Source organism: Papio anubis, chromosome 8, assembly GCF_008728515.1.
Source record: "Papio anubis isolate 15944 chromosome 8, Panubis1.0, whole genome shotgun sequence".
Classification (NCBI taxonomy): domain Eukaryota; kingdom Metazoa; phylum Chordata; class Mammalia; order Primates; family Cercopithecidae; genus Papio; species Papio anubis.
The window spans coordinates 127856217-127884071 of NC_044983.1; the positions used below are offsets into that span (position 1 = coordinate 127856217).

The 27855-nt window shown below is 43.4% G+C and overlaps 1 protein-coding gene across 6 annotated transcripts in view; it reads right to left on the reverse strand.

The window, feature by feature from the left end:
- Positions 1–7560: 7560 nt before the first annotated feature.
- The window catches only part of LRRC6 (leucine rich repeat containing 6), a 105599-nt gene continuing 85304 nt past the window's right edge, over positions 7561–27855 (reverse strand). For 5 of the 6 annotated variants that reach the window (XM_021942633.2, XM_003903170.5, XM_021942637.2 and 2 more), the window contains one exon: positions 20743–21149. In XM_021942633.2, coding sequence (XP_021798325.2) covers positions 20975–21149 — 175 coding nt within the window. In that variant the 3' untranslated portion in view covers positions 20743–20974. Of the gene's footprint in view, positions 10297–20742; positions 21150–27855 lie in introns of those variants that run through there. The other variant, XM_021942634.2, reaches the window with a different exon arrangement.

The following is a 27855-nucleotide window of genomic DNA, read 5'->3' on the forward strand; positions in this document are numbered from 1 at the left end:
GTGGACATGTACTTTTCTCCTTTGGCTGGCTGGACCATGACTGTGATGGTTGGCACTTCAGCAACTATATCAGGCCCCGAGGTGACATTCAATAGAGAAACTATGTGGTTGAATGAAGGAGCAGAGAGTTAGAAGGCTGCTCTCTAATGACACCATGTAACCTCCATATTCACTGTATTAGTCCATTCTCACACTGACATGAAGAAATACCTGAGACTGGGTAATTTATAAAGGAAGAGGTTTAACTGACTCACAGTTCTGCATGGCTGGGGAGGCCTCAGGAAACTTACAATAACAGCGAAAGGCAAAGGAGAAGCAAGCACCTTCTTCACAGGGCGGCAGGACAAAGTGAGTGCAAGCAGGGAAAATGCCAGATGCTTATTAACCCATCAGATCTCGTGAGACTCATTATCACCAGAAGAGCATGGAGGAAACTGCCCCGGTGATTCAATTACCTCCACCTGGTCCCGCCCTTGACACGTGGGGATTATGGGGAATAAAATTCAATTCAAGATGAGACTTTGGATTGGGACACAGTCAAAACATATCACTCACCCTGTTTTCTGCCTTTGGACCCTTGTTTGATGAGGGAAAAATAAATGTTTCTCTTATTTTATCCATGTATTTTATTTTCTATTATATGCAGTGAAATTAATCCTAACTTAGAAATCCTAATTGAGATAACTGATGCACCTGTTGGTGCTATTGGTTTAGAAGCTTAGCCTGGGGTAGTGGGCCACAAGCTTATAGCTCTGATCTGGGATAGTTGGAGAGTGGGCCAAGGGCAAGGTCTTCTGTGGGGACCAGGGGTGTCTTCACATTCTCTAGGACAGGCAATTGTGGTACATAAGAAAGAGTCCTGGGCTTGGAGTCCAGTCTAAATCCAACTGCTGGTCATGCTCACATTAGCTGTGTGGCTCTGTGCTGGGACCCTGGCCTCCCTGAGTCCCAGCTCATCATCTGTAAAGCAGAGATCACATAAATACTTCTACCTCATTAGTGCTGTTATGAAGAGCAAGCAGACGCTGAGTGTGGAAGTACCTAGCAAGGTTTTGCATCCTAACAGGTGCCAGGTCCATGAGTACAACATTGCTTAATCTGAACCTGGAGAGAAACCCACACATTTTCCAACTTTTTAGCTTTCTCCTCTCTTTCCCTCCTCATGTAATCCCACCTTCCTTCTCAGTGCTTCTAATTAGCTTTAATTGCTTACCTCTGTGGTCCCATCTTAATGCTTCATGCAGTTGGGATGAGTACTCACACAATGAATTGCAACTGGAGGACTCCTCAAACCATGAGCAGCCAAGGACAGGGCCTGGGGTTTAATGTCTTTGTGGGCCCAGGGTCTGCCGTGTGGTCTGGTGCTCAGAGGCTTTCAGCATCATTTGCTGTTTTCGAGGGCTTTGATTTTCCCTACCCTGATGGGGAGGAATGGCTGTGGTGAGTGCTGGTTATATTTTTCCTGACACCTCTCATGGTTAATGAAGTTATATTTAGCTTCTAAAATAACCACAGCCCAGAGCAAAGGCCACCTGACCGGAGACCAGACTACACAATTGATTTGCAGGTAATCAGGAGTAAAAAGGGACAGCCCTTGAGGCCACAGAACCTGGCTTCATTCCCAGCCCGGTTTCCACTAGGCCTCTCTGTTCTCATGGGCTACATGACGTAAGTGACAGGTAGTTATTGAGATGACCAAATGGGTGTCAGGTACTCAGGACACAGGTGCAGGAACTTGACCCCATGCCCTGCTCTCCAGCAGTTGTCAATCTGGTGTGGGAGGCAGACTCAGAGGCAGCCAGGACTCAGGTGGGAGGGCAGAGGGGAGAACATGGGCTGAGGCGGCGTGGGAGACGGCCTTGTGGAAGGGCTGCAGGGCCTCTTGCATCACTCTGCCCCTTTTGCCCAAGTCCCTGGCAAAGAGAAGGTGCTCAGCAAATGTCCCCTGACAAAAAACAGGGGCATGAAAATTGCAGAAAGCAGAACTCAAATGAAATCCACAGCTGAGTGGAGTGCAGCGTTACTATCTTCAGCAGCCTCAGGGTATGCAAAATCTCCTGCGCTTTTGAGGGCAGGTGAAAGATCAAGACAAATGGGTGTCTGATCAACTTTTTTTTTTTCAATTCAATCAACAAAGGTTTCCCACACGCTCCCTCTGAACCAACCACTGTGCCGGGTGCTGAAGTGACCAATCCAGCCCCTGCCTTCAAGTGACATATAATCAAGGGTAATACAGATGAATAGAGCAATTATCACACACTGAGGCTATTAGAGTTAAAGCTATAGGTATCCTGCTTTTCAAAATAAAATATAGAAAAGCAGGCTGGCCACGGTGGCTCACGCCTGTAATCCCAGCATGCTCGGAGGTTGAGGCGGATGGATCACTTAAGGTCAGGAGTTCGAGAGCAGCCTAGCCAACATGGTAAAACCCTGTCTCTACTAAAAATACAAAAATTAGCCGCATGCGGTGGCTTGTGCCTGTAATCCCAGCTACTCTGGAGGCTGAGGCACGAGAATCGCCTGAACCCGGGAGGCAAAGATTGCAGTGAGCCGAGATCGTGCCACTGAACTCCAGCCTGGGAGACAGAGCGAGACTGTCTCAAAAAAAAAAAAAAGAGAGAGAGAGAGAAAATGATAATAATACTCCCAAGAATTATTGTGCCACTTCTGGGCATGAGGGGCAGTGTAAAAGACCTGATTTGGGTGCTGGAATCTAAGAAATGGGGTTATTTTAACAATTTGTGAGGAGAACTGGATGGGATATTTCACATGGGGGCTGTAGCCAAGGACCCTAAGTCCACAGCTGTCAGAGTCATGCACACTCATTACAGGGGCTTGTGGGGTCCAAAGAGAAAGCAGACAAGAACCCACTTGTAAGCCTGGTCAGGGGAAGGTGAGAAGCGGTGATGAGTGGGCGGGACTTGAAGGATGAACTTCCCATCCCTTTGAGCTCTCAGCAGTCTCTAGCTCCTGCCTCCTCAGCAAACAAGTCAAACATAAATTAGGAGCAGGATATGGGAAGGAAAAGAGAAAGAAGAAACAGAAATGCCTGGTTTCCTGCAAAGGCAAAAGCCTGCAGGACCCCATGTGAGATGACAAATGATTCAAGGTACTGTTTTAAAGTGGAGTGAGTATAAACAGAGTGCTGTGAAAATATTGCTGTGAGTATCTGCACTCGTGGAGGCTGGAGGGTGCCTGGTGCTTTGGTCTGGGGATGGAGCTGACACTGACAGCTGCCCTTTGAGGTAGGGATTTCTCAAGGTGACCTGAGAGGTGATTTTTATAACCCATTAACCAATAAAGAAATGACATGTTTTCACAGCTTTTCTTTGAACAATTCTCAATGGGAAATTTTTCTCCACAGTGCACTTAACTGTGAAGGGCCAGAGAGGAAATATTTCAGGCTTTGTGGGCCATGGGAAATCTGTTGCAGCTACTCAGCTCTGTTCCTGCAGTGAGAAAGCAGCCATGGACAAAACGTAAACCAGCGCGGCTGTGTTCCAACTCAACTTTGTGGGTGATGAAATTTGCATTTCTATCATTTTCACATATCATAAAATATGATTATTCTTTCGATTGTTTCCAACTATTAAAAAATATAAAACCTGTCCTTAGTTCACAGTCTGTACAAAAACAGTCAGTGGGAAGATCTGGCCTGTGGTTTATTGATACCCACTCTCATCTTCAGAGAGACTCCCAAAGGACTCATCACTGTGACCCCTCAGATGACCAAATGCAGCGGGTGCCCCGTCTGCCCCAAGCTCCGGGGAAAATATCAATATCACGACCACAAAAACAGTCTGAGAAAAAGTTTAACTTTTAAATATATGTTTATAAAAAATTAAATATGTATGTGTGATACATGTGGTATGTATGTAGATATGATCACATATGTATTCACCCTTGCTGTGGTCTTTGCTACTTGGTTCCATATATCCTTTGTTTTTTGGGTAAAGACAATTCATTAAATGTGTAACTAAATGAAATGATAATCTATTGATGGTTCATTGTATGTCTTTCCCTTTAAATGAGTTCATAAGGCAGGAAATATCGTGGCAGGTCACACACCCCACGTGCTGTTTGGGACGTCTGGCATCTTCTCAGGCATTCTGAGGTCACACACCTTGCCTGCCTGTCTCTTCCCTTTTCCTCAGTTTCCTTCCTACAACCACCATTTCAAGTGTTGTGCAAATTAAGTACAAAGGTATGCTAATCTCAACAGCCTTGTCCTTGTCCTTCAATGGGGACACGGACTATCCTGCCTCTTGGTGCTCTCTATTTATTAGTGCTCTACTATTTATTGATTTCCTATCCCCTCTTCCTGCTTAGGATCTAAGCTTTACTGAAAAAGAGTTCATCATATTTTTTCATTCACTACATATCACCCTTATTACTTCATGTGAAGCCTCTGCATGGTTTATTTATGTATTTATGAATGCAAGGATATATGAATTTTAATTATTTTCTCTGTCATCCCACGTCCCCATACCCATTCCACTCTTCCATAGACATCCAATTCATTTTATTTTGTTTCTGTCCTTCAAATTATCTTCCATACATTCATTGTGGTATATATATATATATATATATATCCTTTAAAAACATGTGTTTCATGGGGTATGTGATTTCTAAAATTTACCAAGATTAATTCATGCTTTAATTTTCACTTAATTTCTTAGTCTTTTTTCTGGTTACTACTTTTCAAGATCTAGCCATGTTTCTGTATGTACATCTAACTCATGATGTCTGACACCTAAAAGAATGGCATTTGAAGCATAAATGTCATTTTCTTCATGCATTTCCCTGAATGCTGGACACGGGTATCCCCTAACTCTGCTATCACAGACAACACTGTTGTAAAACCCAGACCCACTTTTCTTTCTGGAACTAGCTGTGAGTTGTGCTGGCATATACATTACAGGATGACTTCTCTGTGATTGGTCAGGCATCTGTTCTGATTGGTTGTTGCATGGGAAACTAATTATTAAGCGCTTTGACCATCACTCTCCCTGCACTTACCTAAGGTCACCAAGACCTGCAGTTTCTGAGAGAAGAAAGAGTGTTCCTGTTTGTCCACATCTTCTCAGTACTTAATAACGGTAAGTTTGGCTATCTTTGTCTTTTCTGATTGCTAGTGAAATATATGAATTAGCCAATTAGATTTTGCCTTTTGTTAATTTCCTATTCCTTTTTTTTCTTCTTTTTCTGATCTCTGTGAATCTCTCAGGTGTTTTTGACACTAACCTCTTGTTTTAGACATTTGCACGTAACTTTTGGCATGAGGGGCCTTGTTGAAAATATCTTTCCCCCTCCCCCAAGATCTTAACATATTCACCTCTTTTTTTTGTATTAGCTTTGTAAATGTGTCTTTTTAAATTTACATTTTTAACCCATTTGAACTTTATGTTTGCTTAGTTGGGAAGTAGGGATTCTTGTATTTTCTCTTTCCCAACATGATTTACTAAGTAATTCACCTTTCAGCCCTTTACTAATGATGGTATTTCTAGCATCTATCATACAATTTCCAAAGGTCTGTTTTAAATTTCTTCCTTTTTTATTATTTTGTCATTATCACAATACCTTCATTTGTATTATTTAGTATGCATTTATGGTGATAGACTAAGGGAATGCCTTTGTAGTAAAGTGAATCTACAGTTCATTTTCATTTTCATTTTAAAATTTGTCTTAGCTATTTGCTGAACTCCCAAATGCTATTGTTTTTATTGGAAATGAATTAGATTTATACATTAATTATTAAAGATTTCACAAAGTTTTACTATTTTATCACCCTATCCATGCACAATGGTATGTACAACCATTTAGAAGGACTTCTTCATGTCCTGTAATAGAATCTAAATTTTTTCTCAATATTTTTCAGTCTTTGGTTAATCCTTAGGTACTTTATGAATTTTGTTTCTGAGTGGCAAATTTTTGTTTGTAAATGGCAGCTTATATTCTACTACACTTTTAATTCAAGATTACTGATGTAGAGGGACACTATGAGACTTTGCTCATCTCATATCTGGAAAATTTTTCACACTCACTTGTTATAACAACTTGTCTTTTTCCTCATAGGCTTTCTATGAAAATAATCCCATTATCTGCAAGTAGGGATATCCTAATACCTCTTATTTTTGTACTTGTCTCTTTGGGGGGTCAGAATCTGCAGTAGCATGTTGAGCAGTAACAGGCATAGAAAACATCTTTTTCCTGCGCAGAACATAATAAAATGTATATAAATAACTGATCTTCTTTAAGGATTTTGTGTGCTTGGTAAAAATTCTTACCAAGTTAACATTCTTTTTAACAAATATCAATTGTTCTAAGAGTTTATATTTTTCCTTTCAAAATCGTAACTATTAAACTTCGGACCCAATGACATGATGATGCAATGCTTCTCCTTTCCTATCGATTAATGTAAATTAAATTGGTTGAATTTGTAACGTTAAACCACTTCTGCATTCCTGAGATAAAGGTTACTCGCTAGTGATGTGTGATTTTTAATGTAATGGTATTAAATTAGTTCCTTTTTTTTTTTTTTTGAGATGAAGTTTCACTCTTGTTGCCCAGGCTGGAGTGCAATGGTGCAATCTTGGCTTACTGCAACCTCCGCCTCCAGGGTTCAAGCAATTCTCCTGCCTCAGCCTCCCAAGTAGCTGGGATTACAGGCATGCGCCACTATGCCCAGCTGATTTTGTATTTTTAGTAGAGATGGGTTTCACCACGTAGTTCAAGCTGGTCTCGAACTCCTAACCTCAGGTGATCTGCCCACCTCGGCCTCCCAAAGTGCTAGGATTACAGGCATGAGCCACGGCTCCTGGGCAATTAGTATTGTATTTAAGAGTGTATATTCATGTCCATAAATGAAATTGCTCTATATACTTTTTAAATATCTAGTTAGATACTAAAATCGTGTTAAGTGTCATATAAATATTTAAGCAGCTTTTTCATCTCTTTTCCTTTTTCAGACCACCTTAAATGATATAGACTATTTTATATTTTGAACATTTTCTCGAATTCTCATAAAACTCCAAGGACTTGGGAATTTGCTGGTGGGGGAAGGAGGTTGTAGATCAAAGTTTGTTTCTTAAGGTTGTAAAGTTTTAAAAGTTATTGGTCAATTTAAGTTTTCTATTTTTAATGCCAATTTTGTCATGAGATAGTTTTCCTGAAATTTCAAATGTATTGGTGTACAGTTTATTTAATATTTTATTAAGAAATTTAAAGTTCTTTTACATAGGTAGCTGGGTTCATGCTTTCATCCTACATTTTGTTAATCAATTTTCTATTTCATCATTTGCATCACCTTCCTCTTTCTTTCTTTTTTTTTTTTTTTTTTTTTTTTTTTTGAGACGGAGTCTGGCTCTGTCGCCAGGGCTGGAGTGCAGTGGCCGGATCTCAGCTCACTGCAAGCTCCGCCTCCCGGGTTTACGCCATTCTCCTGCCTCAGCCTCCCGAGTAGCTGGGACTACAGGCGCCCGCCGCCTCGCCCGGCTAGTTTTTTGTATTTTTTAGTAGAGACGGGGTTTCACCATGTTAGCCAGGATGGTCTCGATCTCCTGACCTCGTGATCCGCCCGTCTCAGCCTCCCAAAGTGCTGGGATTACAGGCTTGAGCCACCGCGCCCGGCCCCTCTTTCTTTCAAACATCTTGCCAGAGTTTATCTGATTAGTCTTTTCAAATAAACAGTCTTCTCTATTTGTTTTTCATTGTTGTTGTCCTCTAATTCATTGATTTCTGCCCTATCTTCATAATTGATTTTTCTCTTCTATCTTTGAGTTATGTATGTTTCCTTGTTTTCTAGCTTCCTGAGTTGAATTCTGAGTTTGTTTTTGTCTTTGATATTTTGTAATAAACGTACTTAAAGTTCAAGAAAAGTGAAAGACTTTTAAATGGGCAAAACTAAATTACTGGGTCACCTCTCTGGCCCACTTTTCCTTGTTGTCTCCAGATTTCATTGTCTATTTCAACAACCATATAATTTGTAGACAATTGATGACAAGACAAAAATGTGTCAAGGAGATTGCATTTGGTCATTGCCCTGTGGATAGACTGATTTTGTATTTATTTGTAAATTCATTTTAGCATCTGCATGCTATGTGCCAATGACTCTTGAATTCTCTTTGTAGCAGTTGTAATACCCTACAGTTTCACTCATTAGTGAGCTAAATACAATCTCCCACATTTATTTATTCTATATTTATAGGAGAGTTATAACTTTATCCAAAAAAGTATCTTTTAACTAAAGTTCTAAATTTTCTTCTAAGCAGTGAGCTTCATCTTTCACATTTTGACAAATCATCTTTTCATTATCATTTAAACTCATTTATTTCTTTTTAACCCAATTATCACTTTGTAGTCTGTTTTTATACATTCAAAAATATTGTTTTAGCTATCCTTTTATTGATTCCTAATTTTATTGTATATAATCAAATAGCCTTCATTTATGTATTTGTATCATTCCATTCCACAAAATTTCAAGGTATATTATAATGGTGTATGAAGTGTAATGTATAGAAAAATGTGAATTAAAAATTAGGTCATTGGAAAATGTATTATAAAGCAGATCTCAGTGTGCATACAGGCTGGGTCCACCTTGGCTGGACTCATTACTGCTGTCCAGGTACATCAGTTCATTCCCATGATGCTAATAAAGACATACCCAAGACTGGGTAATTTATAAAGGAAAGAGGTTTAATGGACTCACAGTTTCACATGGCTGGTGAGGTCTCACAATCATAGCAGAAGATGAAGGAAGAACAAAGGGACTTCTTACATGGTGGATGACAAGAGAGCATGTGCATGAAACTATAAAACGATTAGATTTTCATGAGACTTATTATCCATCTATCTCGAGAATATCACGGGAAAAACCCTCCCCCACGATTCAGTTACCTCTCACCAGGTCCCTCCCATGACACATGGGGATTATAGGAGCTACAATTCCAGATGAGATTTGGGTGCGGACACAGCCAAACCATATCACCACGTATATCCGGGTGTCTCCAGGGAATGGTAGGGTGATTGAGGAAAGACTCATAGTGAAGGGAGAACAAGCTGGGATAAAGGAGTGTTTAGAGACCCCCAAGGCCATCTCCAGGTTTGGTAATCTGCTCAGAGGACTCACAGGACATAGTCTATAGTCATACTCATGGCGATAATTTATTACAACAAAAGAATGTAAAGCAAAATCAGCAAAAGAAGTGTGCATGGGGAAAAGCCCAGAGGAAAGCTCCCAAGAGTCCTTTCCCCATGGGGTCACATGGCATATGTTAAATTCTTCCAGCAACGAGTTGTGCCATGTGTTAAATGCTGTCTACCAGGAATACTTCTTAGAGACTCAGGGCCCAAGGCTTTTATTCTCTGCCTCTCCTGGCACATAGCAAAATTCCAGACTCCCCGAAGGGAAAGCAGGAATTGAACATATACCACATTGTCTGTTTGGGTACTGTGCCACCCTTATCAATTCTGGGAATGGTGGAAACCCTCCCCAAATCCAAGTTCTCCGATGATGGCCATGCCTGCAGGTCTTTCTAAGGACAGCAGCCTCAGACCTGCTTTGTTAACTCATTTTTGGGGGAGAACTCAACCTGATGACAGTAGGGGTTGGCTTCAAGAGCTGTATCAAGAACAGACTTTAACCTCCCGAGAAGAGGGGTGCTTCAGAGGATAGTGTGGTAACAATTCCAAAATATGCCTTTAGCAGAACCTGAGGAAGTTGGCTGAGTCCTAAGGAGAGATATGGCTTTGCATAGTGTAGCTACTTAAATAAAAATACCACTGCCTTCCTGACTTGGAGGAGAATGCTGGGAATTCAGGAGAAGAGATTGGGCACAGAATGCGTCATTGTCTGACAACGTCCTACAGCTCTGTTGGTTACCCAAGGCAGCAATTGCATGAACAATCTTTAAACAAAATAAGACCACGACTGTTCACAAGAAATGAGGCCAAGCAAAGTTATGTTACCAGAAAGAATATATATGACTACCATATGGAGTCCAAATCAGGTTGTTTGGAAAATAATGTTCATGGTGTGAGGTGGGTTTTATTTTGTATCTCAGAATGGAAGAGTCCTCCCTTCCTCCTGCCCTGTTCTAAGGGGTAGAGCTTACTCTTCCAGATGGCCCCACCTAAACCTAAGCCTCACAGGGTCGGCCTGCAGCAAAACAAGATCCTACCTTTCTCTCTGAGGCTCCCAGGATGATGCAATTGACAACGTTTCTAAGACACAGCAGAAGGCTTAGCTTTGATCACTTAGAGGTCTGGTACTTCCAAGAAAATGGGACAGCTGGGGTCCTGTTGGGGGAAGAGGATTAAGAAGACAGGGCTTGAGAAGAGAGAGGAATGGAAGCATGGATTATGGAAAGAATATCAATTGAGGACATCAACTCGAGTCCTAGAATACGAGGCTTTGCTTCTGGAATGACACTGAAGGGGCTGGCGGTCCTTTCACCAGTGGTGTACAAAGTTGGGTCAATTATTGGAGCTTTTTGGAAAGAATACCTGAAGCTTTCTTGGAGATCCAGTATCTGTTTTTACTTTGAGGACAGGTGAGAACAATGACAAGGGATCCCCACTGTCAGGACTCTCATTATGCACCACTGGCTAGGTGATGGTCACTGACCATCCACGGCTGAAGACACAGGAGAGGGAGAAGGTATTCTCACTTCTACCCCAACACCCACCACTTGCACACAGAACAAAGGGCAGGGAAAACATTTTCAAGTCATGCAAAAGTAGTCTATTCTCTAAAGTCTGAGAGTCTTCAAAGAACTGCACTGGGAACTCTTCTATTAATAGTAAAGGATTGCCTGCAATTGTTGGACATGTTGGCATGGCCAGAGCCCGGGGCATGCGTAGTGGTCCAAAGAACAGCAGCAGAGACTGGAGGCTGGAGGGGAGGATGTCCCCAAAAGGTGCTGCTGTCCAGTTGGGTAGAGAAACATTGGCATGGTGAGAGGTTCCCCAGGAATACATGGGCCCACAAGCTGGAGGTCCTTCATTAGCAGATGGGGCTAGAGCCAGGGAAATTTGAATTAAGGCCATGACGATGATCACAGATAAACTCACATACTGACACCTTGGGAAATTCGAGTAATATTACATAGAATGCAAAGATACTACCAGAAAAATAATTAATGAATAGGTAAGTACAATATTACAGTTCAGTGTGGCTCTCAGAGAACTGCAGCCAGAGGAAATTAAAATTTTTGTTTTCTATTTTTATCTGCATAACCTAAGGAATACTAAAGAGGATCTAATTCATAATTCCAAACCACTCTTCTAAACTGCCTCTGAGGATCTTTATTTGGCCTTGCATTGATTTGTAAATATTTTTATCTCTAGAACCCTCCAAAGGAAGGAGCTGCAGGCAGTGGTGTAGGTTCTAAAAATGGCCTTGGGGTAAAATTAAATCTGTATCTTCCCACCCCCATCGCCCACATCTTTTATTTATACAACAACAGGTGAGGAACCACCTCCTCTTCTTGACAAAGGGAACATTGCAATGTCACCTAAGAGAACTTGAGCTTCATGGAGGAGGAAGGGTGTTGTGGTGGGCTGTATTTTCCAAAGATCTCCCAACAATATCTGTTGTTCCACAAGCTCTTTGAGAACCTTGTACTCTCCCCAGTAAGAGGTAGAGACTCTTCTCCCTTTGAACCTGGGCAGGCCTCTGTAGTTTCCCTGATCCTTAGGGTATGACAGAAATGAGCTATGCAAACTTCCAAAGCTAGGGTTTAAAAACGCCATGCATCTGGCCAGACGTGGTGGCTCATGCCTGTAATCCCAGCACTTTGGGAGGCTGAGGCAGGCAGATCACGAGGTCAAGAGATGGAGACCATCCTGGCCAACATGGTGAAATCCTGTCTCCACTAAAAATACAAAAATTAGCCAGGCATGGTGGTGTGCACCTATAGTCCCAGCTACTCGGAAGGCTGAGGCAGGAGAATTGTTTGAACTGGGGAGACGGAGGTTGCAGTGAGATTCTGTCCAAAAAAAAAAAAAAAAAAAGCCATGCATCCCTTCATCGTTCTCTTGGGGTGCTCACTCTTGGAACCCAGCCACTCTGCCCTGCCCTGAGGAAGCCTGGACTAGCTGTATTGGACATGTGTGACCATTCTGGCTGTCAGGCCACTTGAAGGCTGGTCAAAAGCATCAACCGCTAAATGTACAAATAAAGACATCTCCAGATGATTCCAGCCTCCAGATTCCAAATCACCCCTGATTTGTGGGTCTTCCAAGCTGAGGCATAAGAGAAAAGACAAAGTGTCCTCATTATGCCTGTTGGCATTTCTGACCTACAGAGACCCTGAGCATAATAAAATTGTTGCTTTATGTCACTAAATACAGAATGGTTTGTTAGGTAGCAATAGTAACCAGACAGCATTGTTTTTCTTTTGTTGGTGCAAGTGAGCAGAGTAAATAATATGGTTCTCCATAATCCTGGGTCCTGCTGCAAGGAGCTCCGGGGTCAAGGTGGCCCATGATTTCTCACCTCGATAGCACGTGGACTGGCACACTTAGCCAGTGCAGCTGAAGCAAGATGATAGCTCATTATATCAGACTTCATTTCTCTCTGACAAAGGCTCCACTGGTTTACAATGATTCCAACAATTGGATGTTCTTGTCAAGGAAGAGATGCCTTGTGCACTTTGTCTTGCCTTCCCCTCCACCAGCAGGACCTTCACTCTGTCCCTGGGCCCTGGCAGCACTCCCCACTCCTGGCCAAGGCTGAAAGGAGCTCCCCTGGGCCCCTCAGATCCAGCACACCACCAGCCTCAGTCCACAGCACCAGCAGGGGGTCAGTGGATATGTCACACTGGCTGTCAGGAATGGTGACGACCTTGGGGCTGTGAGCAGGGTGAGTGCTGTGGGAAAGGTGGTGGGAGGTGTGGCACATAGCAGGTTGGGGCCCAGATCTGATGTGTTCAACCTTGCCCTTGGGTAACAGTCAAAGGGGGCATTTATATCAAGGAGGGCAGAGGTTGGGGCCACGTTGGCACAGCAGATGATGGGGATTAAATGTAGACAGGGTTGAGAGAACTGGAGATGCTTTCTTTGAGGTAGCATGTACAGGAGTTAGTTGCCAGTTGAATGTTGAATATAGGAAGCAGTGACCATGTTTTCTAATCTGGGTGATTGGAAAGTTAATCCATAAAACAAAAGCCAGAAGAGGCAGAATAAGATGAAGCGGCAGAAAAAATGAGGAGGAAGATACTGAACTTTGTATGGAACCACGTATAAGACATCCAGGAGAAGAGAGAGGAAGTTTAGGCACAAATTCAAGGCCTAAAATGGAGATTTCAGGGGCATCCAACCAGAGCTGGTGGCAGAAGCCATGAGACTGGGCCCTGGGAGGGGGTGCATATGGAGCAGAGCTGGGAGGGAAGAGGCGACCCTCAGTGAGCAGCCTTCATGTGATGGCTGGAGGGAGCAGAGTCCTCAGCGAAGGAACATGAGAACTGGAATCATGGGACCTTGCAAGCGAATCTTCCCTGGCACCTGATATGGCTCCTCACACCTCCTAGGTCCTTGGTAAATGTGTGCTAAGTGGAGAGCCCTAGCAGCTGGACAAGCTGCAGCTGATCTCGAATACAAGGAAAACACCAGACCAAATGCAAAGAGCAATAACTAGGGAGCAGACGTAGAAGAGAACCACTAATTTAGCTTGGGTCTGCCACAAAGTGGTAGACGCATTGGCCTGACATGCGTCAGTTGCAGATGGGGTAGCACTTTCCATCCAAATGCATCAGGAAAGCTGTGACAGGCTGCAAAGGGTGACAGATACACACCGCATGCTGCAAATCAGCTATCACATGGAGGGCAGCCTTCCCGTGAGCGTGGAAGGAGGACACCGCCACTCAGGCCTGGGGGGCTTGAGTCAGACTCACATCTCCTCAGTGGTCACTGTCAGTGGTCTCACCTGGACATTTGCATGCCACTCACATGCAGGGGCATGCAGTTGCCAGGCTCATCATGGCAGCCAGGAGGAGAATGCAGACACAAACAGCTGTGTGGGGGACGGTGGCCGGGATGGGCATTGATACCACAGGGCTGGTTCATGCTGCTCAAGAAAGGCCTGAGAAGAAAATCGGAAGGAAAATGCATGGCATGCAGGGCATTGGGCATCATGCCTGATAAGTTTCCTCCTTGTGAGGACTGGGAGGAGAACTGAAGGCCTCTCCTGCTGCTGGCGGTGCTCATGTGGGAGCCATAAACAAACCAGGTCCCCAGAAGTAAAAAAGGAGCAGAGGCAGAGCATGAGAGGGTGGCACGGGGGACTTTGGAAGGAGCAGCTGGAGTGCCAGGTTCTGGAATCACTGCTTATTATCCACGAACTTTTAAGCACAAATGTTAACCTTGTCAGTGTGATCCAAACACAACAGATTTGTCTCCCACTATGCCTTCACCTTTCTTCAGTGGGGGTGGCCCTTTCCTGCCCCTGGATGAAGACTTAGGCTGATCCTGTGGCATTTCTTCTTGGCCCTTCAACCATTGGACTCATATTCTTCATCTATATTCAGAGATGAGATTGTCCCTAAAATGGTCAAAACCCTGGCATTGCATCCTCTGTCTCCTCTCCCTCCTCAGTCCCCTTCTCAGGATGCTGAGGTTAGAAATGCAACAGAAAAGGTGGCGGCAATGGAGTTCTTCCTCTCCCTTCTCTCATCCTGCTCATGTCATGGTCTACTGGACTCTGGATATCTAGCCCCCTCTTGCAGTGTGGGAGAGGTGGAGTGGGGGAGGAAGGAAGATAAAAGGGAGAATGCTGACTCTTCCCCCACCCTTCACCATGCTGTGTGCCCAGGAAGATGACCTTGAAGGACCCCATCAACAGGCTCCCTTGCCTCTGGCTTCCAGTGGGTTTTGGTCACTGGGAAGCTTTAGCAAGAGATAGGAGGGAAGGAGGGAGTCAGGTTAAGATGTCTATTCTCCCAGCTGTCTCCCTGTGGGTGGCACTGGGCTGGCTGCCCCTGGAAGAGGTTCACAGCTCCTGTCAGTTGCCTACTGGACTCAGCTGTCTCTCTGGGTCCTGGTGACCACCCCCTCCCTTATTCATTCAAGTAAAAGGCTAGGAAACACAGGACCTTGACTGCTCTTAGGGGCTTGGTCAGGCTTCCTGCTCTGCAGGGTTGGGGGAGAATTGGAGGCAGTTTTTCTCCCTCTTGAGACCTTTCCTAGCTCCTTCAGAGGTTCTCTGTTTGTCCCTCTCTCCTACATCCTTGGTTCTTTCCAATCCTTTGAGATTCCATCTTCAGTCCCTAGTGTCCTGCAGCACACTCCCGCCTCTTCTTTCAGTCTCCTCACCCCTCCAGACAGTGCAAATGAACGGTGCCCTAGATGAACCCAGGCCATCCTTTGCTCAGGGAACCTCAGCCAGCTTTAGGAGAGGGCCACATTCTCCCGTTGCCTCAGTATAGCCCTTCTCTCGCTGTCTGGACTGATTCTGCCCACAGGATCAGACCCTGGCCCACTGTCATTTAGAAGCTTCTCAGGCATGAGTCACATACCAGCCTGTGTACCCCCAACTTCGGGAAACACTACCCAAGGGGACACCAAACAACACAGTGGTCCACAGTTACGGTGAGGCCAGTTTCACTCTGCTGAAAGAGACTGGGATGAGAAAGTTTTAGTTTTGAACCTAGCCAGGTTAGCTCCTTTACATGTCCTCTTTAGCTTATCACTGTTTGTATCATGTGATTTGTAGCTGCAAGACCCTAGCGGACACTTTCGGCATTCAATTTGGAAATCTCTTTCATTAAATGCATCAAGTCAGTAGGTGCATTAAAAATTTTTTTCATGTTACCATAGGCAACAGTTCCTAAATTTTCTTCTACTACATAATGAGGACCTCCTTTCCTCCATCAGGGAAGAGCATGTTCCTTAGTTTCCTGTACATCCTCACTGACAGCCTCCTGGGGCCTGTCAAGTTTCCTTAATAGTCTTGTGTAGCCACAGAGATGCACTGCTCAGACCTCTTCCAGACAGAACCTGCCACAAGGAGTGCAGAGAGCCGACAACCTCAGGGGCAAGTGCCTGCCAGGTCCACTGCAGCATTCGGGCGGAGGCCCCCACACTCTTCAAGGCAGCTTCCAGTCAATAACTCAACATGGCAGGGCATCCAGGCTTGGCCATTTCTGCCCAACATGCCCGTCTTCTGTGACAGTCTTTGTGCTGGAGCTCCCCATTGGCTGAGATTTTCTCAGAGCTGCAGTTAGAGGGTCCTTCTAGCCAATCCTCCTTCCTCTTCCTTCTGCCTCATTTTACAGGTGTCAAAGTCACCTCTAAGCTTGAAAGTCTTAAGGCTTTCCATTTGTACTTCTGCTCCCCCTTTTCTCCTTCTTCCTTAGGCATTACCCCCCAGTAAATCTCTTGCAGTTCTAACTTCTTCTTGGTGTCTGTTTCCTGGAGCATCCAAATGCATCAGCCACCTCAGGGTCATTCCAGCTTGACTGCTCCCTGGCCCCCAGCAATAACCATATGTCTTAGGTTTTTGTTTTGGTAAAGCCCCATCTCCAGGTGCCAAATACGTTCTGATTGCTACTGCTACCAAACGAAAAGTAACCTACCAAATTTAGTAGATTAAAACCATTGTATTTTGCCCACAATTTTGTGGGTTCAATTTTGGGAAAGCTCAGCGGGACAGTTTTCACTTGGGGTCTCTCCTGCTGTTGCAGCCAGATGTTGACTAGAACTGCAGTAATCTAAAGGCTTGACTGGACTGGACATAAAAGATGGCAGACTTGTCTGTTTGGAAGTTGATGCGGTAGCCAGGAACACCGCTGAGGCTGGGATTGAAACGCCCATGTTTGGCATTTCCAGCATGGCAGTCCCAGAGTGGTTGAACTTCTCCCATGGTGGCTGGATTCACCCAGAGCAAGTGTCCCAAGAGAACGAACCAGAATTGGTGTGGCTATGACAGCCATCTAGTGGTATGGCCATGAAAGCCTTATGACATTATTTCTATAGGTTAGAAGCAAGTCACAAGTTTAGCCCAGATTCAAGGTAAGAGGGCAGAGACTCCACCTCTTGATGGAAAGAATGTCCAGTAATTTGCAGATGTTTTTGGACTTTCACAGTGACAAATATGACAAAAGTAGAAGCCAACACTTAGTCCCACTTATAGCCACTTAAAGGCCCTATAGGACCGGCCAGCCACCTGGTGGCAAGTTGATTATACAAGAACAATTCTATTATGGAAGAGAAAGACCCTTATTTTCACTGGAAAATGCACTTATTCTGAACATAAATCTTTCTTCCTTCCCTACAACGCTTCTGCCAAAACCACCATCTGTGGACTTACCTAACAAATGCCATATTCACTGTCATAGTATTTCATGGAGCGTCACTTCTAACCAGCGACTCAATTTCCAGCAAATGAAGCATGCCAATAGAATGATGCTATAGAATTCAATGAACTTACCCGGAGCAGCTGGCCTGATAGAACAATGAAGTGGCCTTTTGAAGGTTTAATTAAAGTGCCAGCATGTGATATAATGCTTTTTGTGGATGAGGTAATGTTCCTTGGGATATAACATAGAATCTGAATCCCCATTCAATATATGGTGCTGTTTCTCTCACAGCCAAGATGCACAGATCTGGGACCAAGGGATGGGAATGAGTATGGCCTGCTTACTACTGCCCCTACTAATTAACTTGACAACATTTTACTTCCTGCCTCTGGAACCTGGGGCTCTGCTGGTTTAGAGAGATTGGTTCCAAAGGAAAGAGTGCTTTCATCAGAAAACACAACAATGCTGCCTTCTGATTGCAAGTGGAGACAAATCTGGCCATGTTGGGGTCTTTGTGCTGTGAACTAACAGGCAAAGAAGGAAGTCAGTGTACTGGCTGGGTGATTTCACCGTCACAAGAAAATGAATAGCTACCGCTCACGGGCAGTAGGAAAGAAGACGGAGGGATTTAACTGAAATGCAGATAATTCTTGGGGCATCTTTTTAGTACTTCCAGTTTTGTGGTAACAGTAAATGGAAAACTAAACAGCCCAATACAGATAGGACTGTCAGTAGCATAGAATGTGCAGGAATGAAGACTGAGTTGCCCCATGACGTCAGGAACTACCCCGTGGAGTGGCTTGCTGAAGGAAAGGTAACATGAAATAAGTAGTGGAAGAAGAAGGTTATAAATATCAGTTACCAGCTGCAGCCACGTGATCAGCTTCAAACACAAGATCTATAGTAGTGATGGTATTTCTTCCTTGCTTTGATAAGAATATATATGTGTGTAAACACACATATCCATATATAAAAATCTGTCTAGGTTTTGGAACGCTCTTCCCGCAGATATCTTCCCGGTTTACTACCTGACAGCTGGATCTCCTTGGGGAAGAACCCTGCTATACTGCCAAAATTTTATTCTGTAAATCTTCCTTCTAGCTTTCTGCAAAGGGACCCGCATTTACGAGGGTGACTGTGCACTGAGAGGAAAGAAACACCCAGACATTTCAGGGATTACTGGACATTGGCTCTGAAACAATGGTAATTCCTGGGGACCCAAAATAACACTGTGGACCACATATTTCCATCCACATAGGAATTTATCTATAGATGTAAATCCCTTCACTTTGTTTCTTTTTTTTCTATTCTAAAATAAGATGTGTTAATAGTGGCTAACTTTATATCTCAATAGTTAATTCATAGGATATAAAAATGAGAGCGTGACTCCTCCAGAAGAGAAATAACCGTCAGTCATGGATGAATAAGGTCACATGTAGGACTCTGTATATCTTTTTTGGGAGAGGGATAATGTCCTCATCTGCTTGGGCTGCCACAAAAAAAGTACCATAGACTGGGTACTTAAAACAACAGAAATTTATTTCTCCCACTTCTGGAGGCCAAAAGTCCGAGATCTCCTCCTGACTTAGTACTATGTCCTCAGATGACTGAGAGAGAGCGGTCTCCAGTGTCTCTTCCTCTTTAGAACACAGATCCCATCATGAGGAACCAACCCTTCTGATACTATTTAATCCAATTATCTCCCAAAGGCCCACCTCCAAATACCATCACACTGGGTGTTAGGGCTTCCACATATGGATTTTGTGAGTACACAATTATTCAGTCCATAACAGATAGCACAGTTTTGTTTGTTTAATGGATAATTGTATTAGTTTGGTCAAAAGTATAATTTTGCTTTCTCTTTATGTAGAAGTTAAATACGGTCCTGACAAATGTACATGATTTCCAAGTTGGTAGAGTTTGCGTTCTGGTGGATTATAATATGTCAAGTTGGCTAAAGCTGGGAACCATTTTCCAGAATTTCCTTCCCTATGTGGTTCCTGGATAGAGTTGACCATGAAGAAAGGTGTTACACTTAGTCATCTCCATCAGTTGCAGTGACGGAGAGATGCAGAGGGTCAGCCTGCTGCAGCTGACCCTCGATCTCCACCGCTGCGTGTCCATCCCATCTTTCTTACTGCAGGCCTGCTGACGAAGGCTGGCTTCAAGCCCATCCACCAGAATCTTGGCCATGGACCAGTGGGGTAGCAGATAAATAGAGGCAACAATTTCAGCAGCATGATAATTTCCATAGACCTCTCCACAAGCTCCCAGTCACAGTCCTACTTCAGCTTCTCAGATTCTGTGCAAGTTCTGAATTGTCTACCTGCGCCAATGCTGCTTCTTCCAATTCTCTACCTCTCCCTTCCAGAGCTTCACTACACAGCTCTTCCCAGATTTGTGTCCAATTGCATTCCTATAACCAGTCCCTCATTCTCATCACATTTTTTCTAACTGATGCATTTTGGTTATCTGCTAAACATTAGCAGAGTCTTCCACTGGAAGCCTGTTTAATAGAGAATGGCCCTGTCTGAAAAAGCACCCATCACCCTTGATCCCCTCACTCTGACTCTCCTTCACAGCTCTGAACACCACCTGACATAGTCTGTGTGTATGTATTTGTCTGCTTTGTTACTACTAAATCCCTGATGAACAGAGAGGGGGCTAGCACTGAATAGTTGCTTAATAAGTATTTGTTGAATGAATATTTGGGGAAACTGATTCAAATGCTGCTATATCATGATCAGAGTAACAGTAATTTGTCCTACAATGTATGTGAAATACTGAATTCATAATGTTCTAGATAAAGAAGAGGTAAGATATTTAAAAAGTAAAGAAGGAAATAGTGGAGGAAGAGTGGGATGGGGAGTAAAAAAGTGAAGAAAGAGAATAAGGGGAGAAAAGTAATTGGGGAGGGAGGGGAAGAAGGAGCAGGGAGGAGGAGAGAGAGGAGAAGGGGAGGAGGAGAGAGAGGAGAAATGGAAGGAGAGAGAGGAGGCTCTCAATGAATGGCTGACACTGTACTAAGTGCTTTCTGCCCTTTATCTTGAGACAAACCTGTGAGGCAAGTGTTATTATTCCCAGATTATACATGAAGCCACTAAAGCTCAGAGAATTAAAGGACTTGCTGAAGGTCTTTACAAAGTGATTGAGCTGAAATCCAAACACAGGGTGTCTGGCTTAAAAACTCGTATTCTTGCCATTATACCATGCCACCAGAGAAAGCAGACACATCATGAGAAGGAAAATGGAAATGCTGTTTAAAATCATATTAAAGTATTCCAGTTGGGTCTGAAATTATAGGTTTAACTTCTAAGCTTGACCAATTTGCTGAAGTACCAATTTAATACTCAGTCCTTTTATCTATGAATTAATACTTTGTATAAGTAGACAATTTTGGGATTTATAATCAATGTTTTATGCAATAGTTCTATGATCTTACTAAACATTTTCAATACCAACCCTTTATTATAGGCAAATGATGAGCTATAGCATTTAAGGCATACATTTTAATTTTAAGCTAGCTTAAGGATATTACTATGCAAAGTAAGTTAAAACACTGGAGTAGCGATATTGACAAATAACTCTGTGTTAATCCCAGGAATAATATGCATGTGGTCTCTACACCAACCAAAACTGGACCTGGTGGGTCTCAGCCAGTGGCAATGCAGCCAGATATTTCAAATCAGGGGAGGCACTTCAGGGTTGTCTTCAAAGGTTGGGTCTTCCTCGCTTGGTATAATTTTGGGTTCAGGTCGTCTTCTGGGTGTGTGTTTTTTCTCTTGAACTATGTTAGTCACATCAGGGAATGAGTGCTTGCTAGGATCTACTTCTAGTTTCTCCATGTGCTTGCTTCTACAATAACAAAAAAAAGACAAACAGAAACGGATACTACATCCTTTAAAATTTCAAATAGATTCAACTCACCCATCCATTTATTCAGCAAACTTTGGCAAGTAATGTCCCTGGAGCATAGAAAGAGAGAGAGAGAGAGAGAGAGAGAATGTCCCTAGCGTCAAGAAGCTTAGAGCCTTGTAGATTCTGACCTGTGGAGAAGAAAAGTGCTAAAAAAAAAAAAAAAAAAAAGTCACTGGGCTTCTGCTAGTGCACAGGCAATTGGAGGAGATGTCACCTGTGAAACTTTACCTCCCTAAGAATTTGTATTTGATAACTGAAATGATACAGCAAGCAAAGCCCTACAGCCAAGATTAATAACTGAATCCTTCCACGGAGGTCTTATTCCTTAATGCAGCTCATCAGGCTTCTGAACCCTCCTGCTTCAGACAATCTAACTTGCAGGGGTTTGGCAGGGGCATCTACACGACAAGTTCAGGTGCATAGCAAAGTGCAGCCCCAGCAACCTCTCCTCCCACAAGAACCTGTGCCTTCTGCACTCACTCAGTTCTCTCGGCAATAGCAATCATGAAACAGAAGAAGGGGGCACCTCGGTTGGCCAATGTTCCCAATATCATGGTCAGATAGAAAACTGTAGGTAATCAGGTCTCTGGACTGCATTCCCTGCAATTTTGATTCAATAAGACTGGAGTTGGGCCCGGTGGCCTGTATTTTTATAACATTCCCCCAAATTATATTGATAATCAGTCAAATTGTTTTGGAGTCACTGCACCATTCATTCAAATGTTCATTGAACAGATACATGTTAAATATCTATGATATTCCAGGTGCTGTATAGGCACCAGGGAAACCATGGTCTGTGCAAACAGACCTGGTTCCTGGTAATATCTAATAGCACAATGTGGCTTGAACATAGAATTTATGACACTGTCATATACCTGTTTCATTATGTATCTGTTTTCACACAATACTTGTATCTTTGATGCAAAGATTTTGTCTTTTTCATCTTTTATCCTAGGCAGATGGCTGTATTGAATAAAGGTTGTTGAATAGGTGAAAAAACCATTTTTTTTCTATTGGGGAAATAATGAAATTATATAAGAAATTATCTCTGACCTAAAGAAAATCACAGTCAGTTGAATCCAGGAGCTCTAAACTGATGCCTTCAGACTAAGCTCATCCAGTGAACACCCTTTGTCAGGGCAGGAAGATTCCATTTTCTTTTGAAAGTGTCAGCTCTCTATTGTCTTTGCAACCATCTCCCTTCATTTCTGTAATCTGCCTAGCCCTTGAAGGCATTTGAGTTTTTGATCCTCCACACTATTTTGACTAATACACAAGGACCTGCTGAAGAAAAAATACAAAATATACAAAGAATATGAAATAGTATATTCAGAAGTCCAAACAGCATACCATAAACTCCATATGCCACAGGAAGGAGAAAAAATGGAAAGGGGCTTGTGTAGCCTCTGAAGGGATGAAAGAGGTGGGAATTCAAAGATGCCCTGAAAGATGTGAAGGAATGTGGGTGAGCAGTAAAGACAGAATTAATGCTCCAGAGAAATGAATGGTGCTGTGGTCATGTCCTGAACATACCTTCCTCTCAGATGCCTCGGGGCCACAGTATTCACTGAACCACCTGCCTTTAAAAGAATAGAGTTTTGTGGTGTCAGCTATGATGCTGCTTATTCTTTTCTGCATAGTCAGTCATCATAAGGTTGGTGGCTGACTGTGCAGAAAACAGTAAACATGGCAGACCAGAGATGACTATCTTTAGAAGGTAGGCCCGCAAGGTTGGGCATTGGCTGGTAAGCTGTTCCCTACAGCCACATGAAACTTTCCCTAAACAATAAGGGTAGCTCACTATGCCTTGCAATGTGCAATGTGTGCAGTCAGTTTGGTTTATGCTTTCCTTCTGGGACTGCATAACATTGGCACCTGCTAGGCAGAGGGTGCCTACCACCGGCACCCAACAAAACCCTGAGCATTCAGTCTCTAATGAACTTCCCTGATGGACAACATTTCACATGTGTTGTTGCAACCCATTGCGGGAGGAATTAAGCATGTCTTGTGTGACTCCACAGGGAAAGGACCCTTAGAAGCTTGCACCTGGCTTTTTCTGGACTTAGGCTTTTGCTGATTTTGCCTCCTATTCTTTTGCTGCAATAAATCTTAGCCATGAGTGTAATTATATGCTGAGTCCTGTGAGTTCCTCTAATTAATCTCTGAACCTGGGGTCATCCTGGGGACCCTCGACACACTGTCTTTTGTTGAGCCCTATGCTAAGGCCTTTACTTGTGTCATCAAATCCTCAGACCCAGTGGGAGGACAAGAGGAATAGTCAGCCAAGGTCCCACAGATATACACAGGCAGAACTAGCTGGGAACTGAATCCAAATCTCTGGTATTCACATCACCATACTGTTCCTCACAGAAAATGAGGCACCAAACACACAGCATAAAGAGGGGTTTTCTATTCTTGACGTTTGGCACATAAGCTTATATCCATCAAAACAAACAGTTCTCCAGGTCAGCATGAATTGTGTTACAACACAGTAAACCCACAACCTGCTAGGCCCTCTTTCGTCTCATTTATTTCTTGGTAATCAAGAAACAAAGTTCGTTACTGCAAGTCAAGAGGCAGTAGAGCGTCTAGGGTAGCTTGCAAGATCCTGGCTTCTACCTGCTAAGCTGTTGGCCCTTGTGAGTTACTCAGCCACTTTGTGCCTCAAAGACCTCATCTTTAAAATAGGGACGATGACAATGAACATAGGGCCTCTGTCAAGATCAAATGAGTTCATCCATGTAAAGGACACAGAGAAGTGCCAGAAACACAGCAGGCATTCCATAAGTGTCAGTGCCATGTAGGAAAAGGGTGGCATCAGTCAGTATGTACTAGGATATGGGTAAGAGTTGGTAATGCAATTCACTATGCTTTTCAGCACACATCTTTTAGGTGTGCAGTGCTGTAATCAGTGCCAGGAATTTAAAGATGAGTAAGACATGGTGTGTGCCCATAATCAAATGAGGAGGACACACATATACTTGGCTATTTTGCACCAGGGTGGCAAGGGCTCTGCAAGCAGGATAAACAAGTCAGGTTAAAGCACAAGGAGACAACATCACCAAGGCCTGGAAAGAATTACGATAGGAATCATAGAGTAAGGGAACTTGGCACCTGGCACTGGGGGCAGGGTGGGGGTGGTATTTTCCAAGATTTTGAGGAGGAAGAACATTCCAGAGAGGTAACACTGACAACAGGTAAGAAAATATTTGTTCTGCTTACTCTTAGCCTGATATCTGCAGAGAGTGAGGTACCCAAGGTGGGGATGGGGGAAGGAGTGGGAGTGTCTGGCCCAGTCCAGTCAGGGTAGGGCCTGGGTGAGTGAGGGAAGCTTGGATGGCTGGGTAAGGTAATCTGTTGAGGAGGCTGCCTGGAGAAGTGTTTAAGGTAAGACGCTGAAAGTCCTCAGCTCTGCGGCAAGTGCTGGTGCCACAACTCTTGGGAACTGGGGCACCTCGCCCATCACATTTTTCTTTTCACTTTTAGATACTCAAGCAGTAAGGAGTGTGCTTATTTTTAGGAAAGTTAGAGATGGATTTTTCAAGTAAGGGAATGATGTTTAGCAACCTATTTATTATATTTAGTGTCATGTAAATATAGTTAGAAAACAGAACACTGACACTACTTCTTGTTACTGTCCTGCTAAGTTTCCAATTTTTCTTTAATTGCTATTTGTCACAACAAGATAATTTACCTTCTCTTTCATTGGCTTCTCACAATTCATGTACCCGTTCATTCAATAAGTGTTTACTGAGTACCTACTATGCACCCAGGTTTGTGTGTGTCCTGGAGACTGAAAATGAAAAGCTGTCTTCCTATCCTCAATAACCTTACTAAAAGATAAAATAATACTATTGTCATTAGGAAAAAGAGATGTTATATAGTCATTATTGTACTTAAAGAAGCTATATGATGTGTGCCCAAGTGAGACAATTTGACTGACCAAATTGACCCAGTTGTTTTGGTGAATTGAAAGGGATGTGTTGCTGTTTTTAATCATCTCTCAATATAAGTTGGGTATCCCTAACCTGAAGTTCCGAAATCCAGAATGCCCCCAAATCTAAACTTTTTTGAGCACTGACATAATGCTCAAAGGAAATGCTCAATGGAGCACTTCAGATTTTCCAGTTAGGAATGTTGAACTGGTATCATGCAAATATTCCACAATCTGAAAAAATCCAAAATAAAAGCAAGCCTGGTCCTAAGCATTTTGGATAAGGGATACTCAACCTGTATGTTCACAGTCTTATCTGATGCTCACACCATCACTGAGCCCCCCCATCCCTTCACCTCCTCACTGATGCAGATGTGGGAGAAGGGAGAGGGGCAGGGGTCCATTAGAGGCTGAAGCTGAGGGTCAGGCTCAGGATTGGGGCAAGCACAGATATTTCATTTCTTATGTGGTGATTTTAATACTTTTTAAGCCTTTTTATTGAGTGCAATACATGTATAGAAAAGTGACCAAATCATAAGAGTGAAACTTTCATTAATTGAATGCACCGTGGATTAAGAAGCAGAACATTATCAGCATTCTAGGAGCTCCTACTTGCCCTTCCAGCCATGATGCCCCCACTGAAACCACCATCTTGGAGGCTACCATTTTGCCTACCAAGCCTTCCTTCTCACGGAGGGTGCTAGTATGAGGATTTGCTATTTGAAACTCCAGAGTTCATCTGTGACACTCAAGGAAAGGCCAATAGAATACAAAGATGCTGACCTGGGGTCTTAACTGCTAAGCTGGCGAACCACCTACAAAAGCACCTTCTTCCAGAATAATTGTTCTTTGAGGCAATAAAACATCCTACATTTTAAAGGTATTCTATTACTAGTAGCCAAATATATCCTGATACAAGTCAGGTCCAAATATCATCTATCAGTACATATAGAAACATAGGGAAAAGAATGCCAACTTCTCCCTGGGAACCAGGAATCCCATAACCTAATGTGAATCTTTACATAGGTAAATTAGACCAGTTATGACTAAGTTTTTATAATTGTAGTTATCACTTAGTAGAGTTATTCAGTTGTACAAATAATTAATAATTATGTTAATAACAATAGCCACTGATATTGACATGGTACTTTTCAATTTTTTTTTCAGATGGCGTCTTGCTCTGTTGCCCAGGCTGGAGTGCAGTAGTGCAATCTTGGCTCATGGCAGCCTCCACCTCCTGTGTTCAAGTGATCCTCCCACCTCAGACTCCCAAGTAGCTGGGGCTACAGGTGCACACCACCATGTCTGGCTAATTTTTGCATTTTTAGTAGAAATGGGGTTTTGCCGAAAGTTGGCCAGGCTGGTCTTGAACTTCTGACCTCAGGTGATCCCACTGCCTTGGCCTCCCAAAGTGCTGTGAACTAAATCACAATAGAGGATTTCAATTACTCATGGATCTCTGGAATCAGAAACAGTGAGCAGCTAAGCCCGGGGCACTTGAGGATCATAGTAATCTCCAAAATAAAGAGAAGAGGGGCCTTTTCTCTTTTGTTTTCCCCGCCTTAATGTCAGAGGACAGATGCCCATCACTGGTCTTACCCATCACCTGACCTTCAGAAACATCACCTCTAGAATCCAGTAAGACTAGCTGGAAGACAAAATCAATAGATTTATCATCATGGAAGTAAGCAAGAAAAAAGAAAATGCCTAAAATCAATCACTAAGTGCAAAACACATCAGAGATTCATTCCTTTTATCAAAAAACATAAAGAAAGAACTTTTTTCTGGTGTCCTAGTAAGCTAGCATATTTGGACCAAAGACTCCCACCTCCCACTGAAAACTTTCTTGAGATCATGAAAGACTTGATAAGATCACAAGGAACTACAAGGTCAGAAATCAAGGAAAGTGGGAACTCAGAAGGAGGAGCAGAGGCCTGAAGCCACCTTGCCCTGAGAGCAGTTGGGGAGCCCTTAAAGTTGTACTTTGGTCAATCTGACCTTATGGAGTCTGAAGACAGAGGCCAAGGCCCTGAACATGCCAGGTGGGCAGTCTAACGGGACACCCTCTCCATAGTAAGGGTGCAGTGCCAAAGAGCTTCTCTTGTTTTAAGAGTGAACGAGAAGTAAATGCCCACTGCTCACCTCCGCAAGGCACTTTGAGGAAAGCTGCTTCAGTGGGGCCGAGGAAAACTGAGTTGTCACCACAAGCTAGAAAGTTTATAGCAGTTTTTGGTTAAAAATCCTCAATCTTGAATTTAGATGAAAGTGGTTCCAAATTGGCAGTGTTTTTCTCTGCAGCACATGCCAATGTTCCCTGGCCAAGTACCTCCCAGGCCTCTAAGGAAGCACCAGACTATTTTCCTAGGCAGTGGAGTGTGAAGCAAGTTGCCTGTGCACTGGTTACCAACTTGCCGGAGTCCAGTAAAACAGAACACCCCCATATACAACAGGCTGCATGAAGCAGATTTATTCCTTATAGACAGGCAGCAGAGAACAACAGAAACCATAGGTGCATTGGGGGCTGCACCCCAAAGCTCAGGAAAGCTGCCTGGGAAGCAGATGGCATCTCTTCTGCACATGCCCCACTTGTACCCCAGCACAGGGACCCCAGGAAGCAGCCCGTCCTGGATTGTATACCCCTGGACCACATGATCACTGGGATGAAGTTTTGAAGGACATATGTTTCCGGAGTGGGGAAGGCGACTGAAA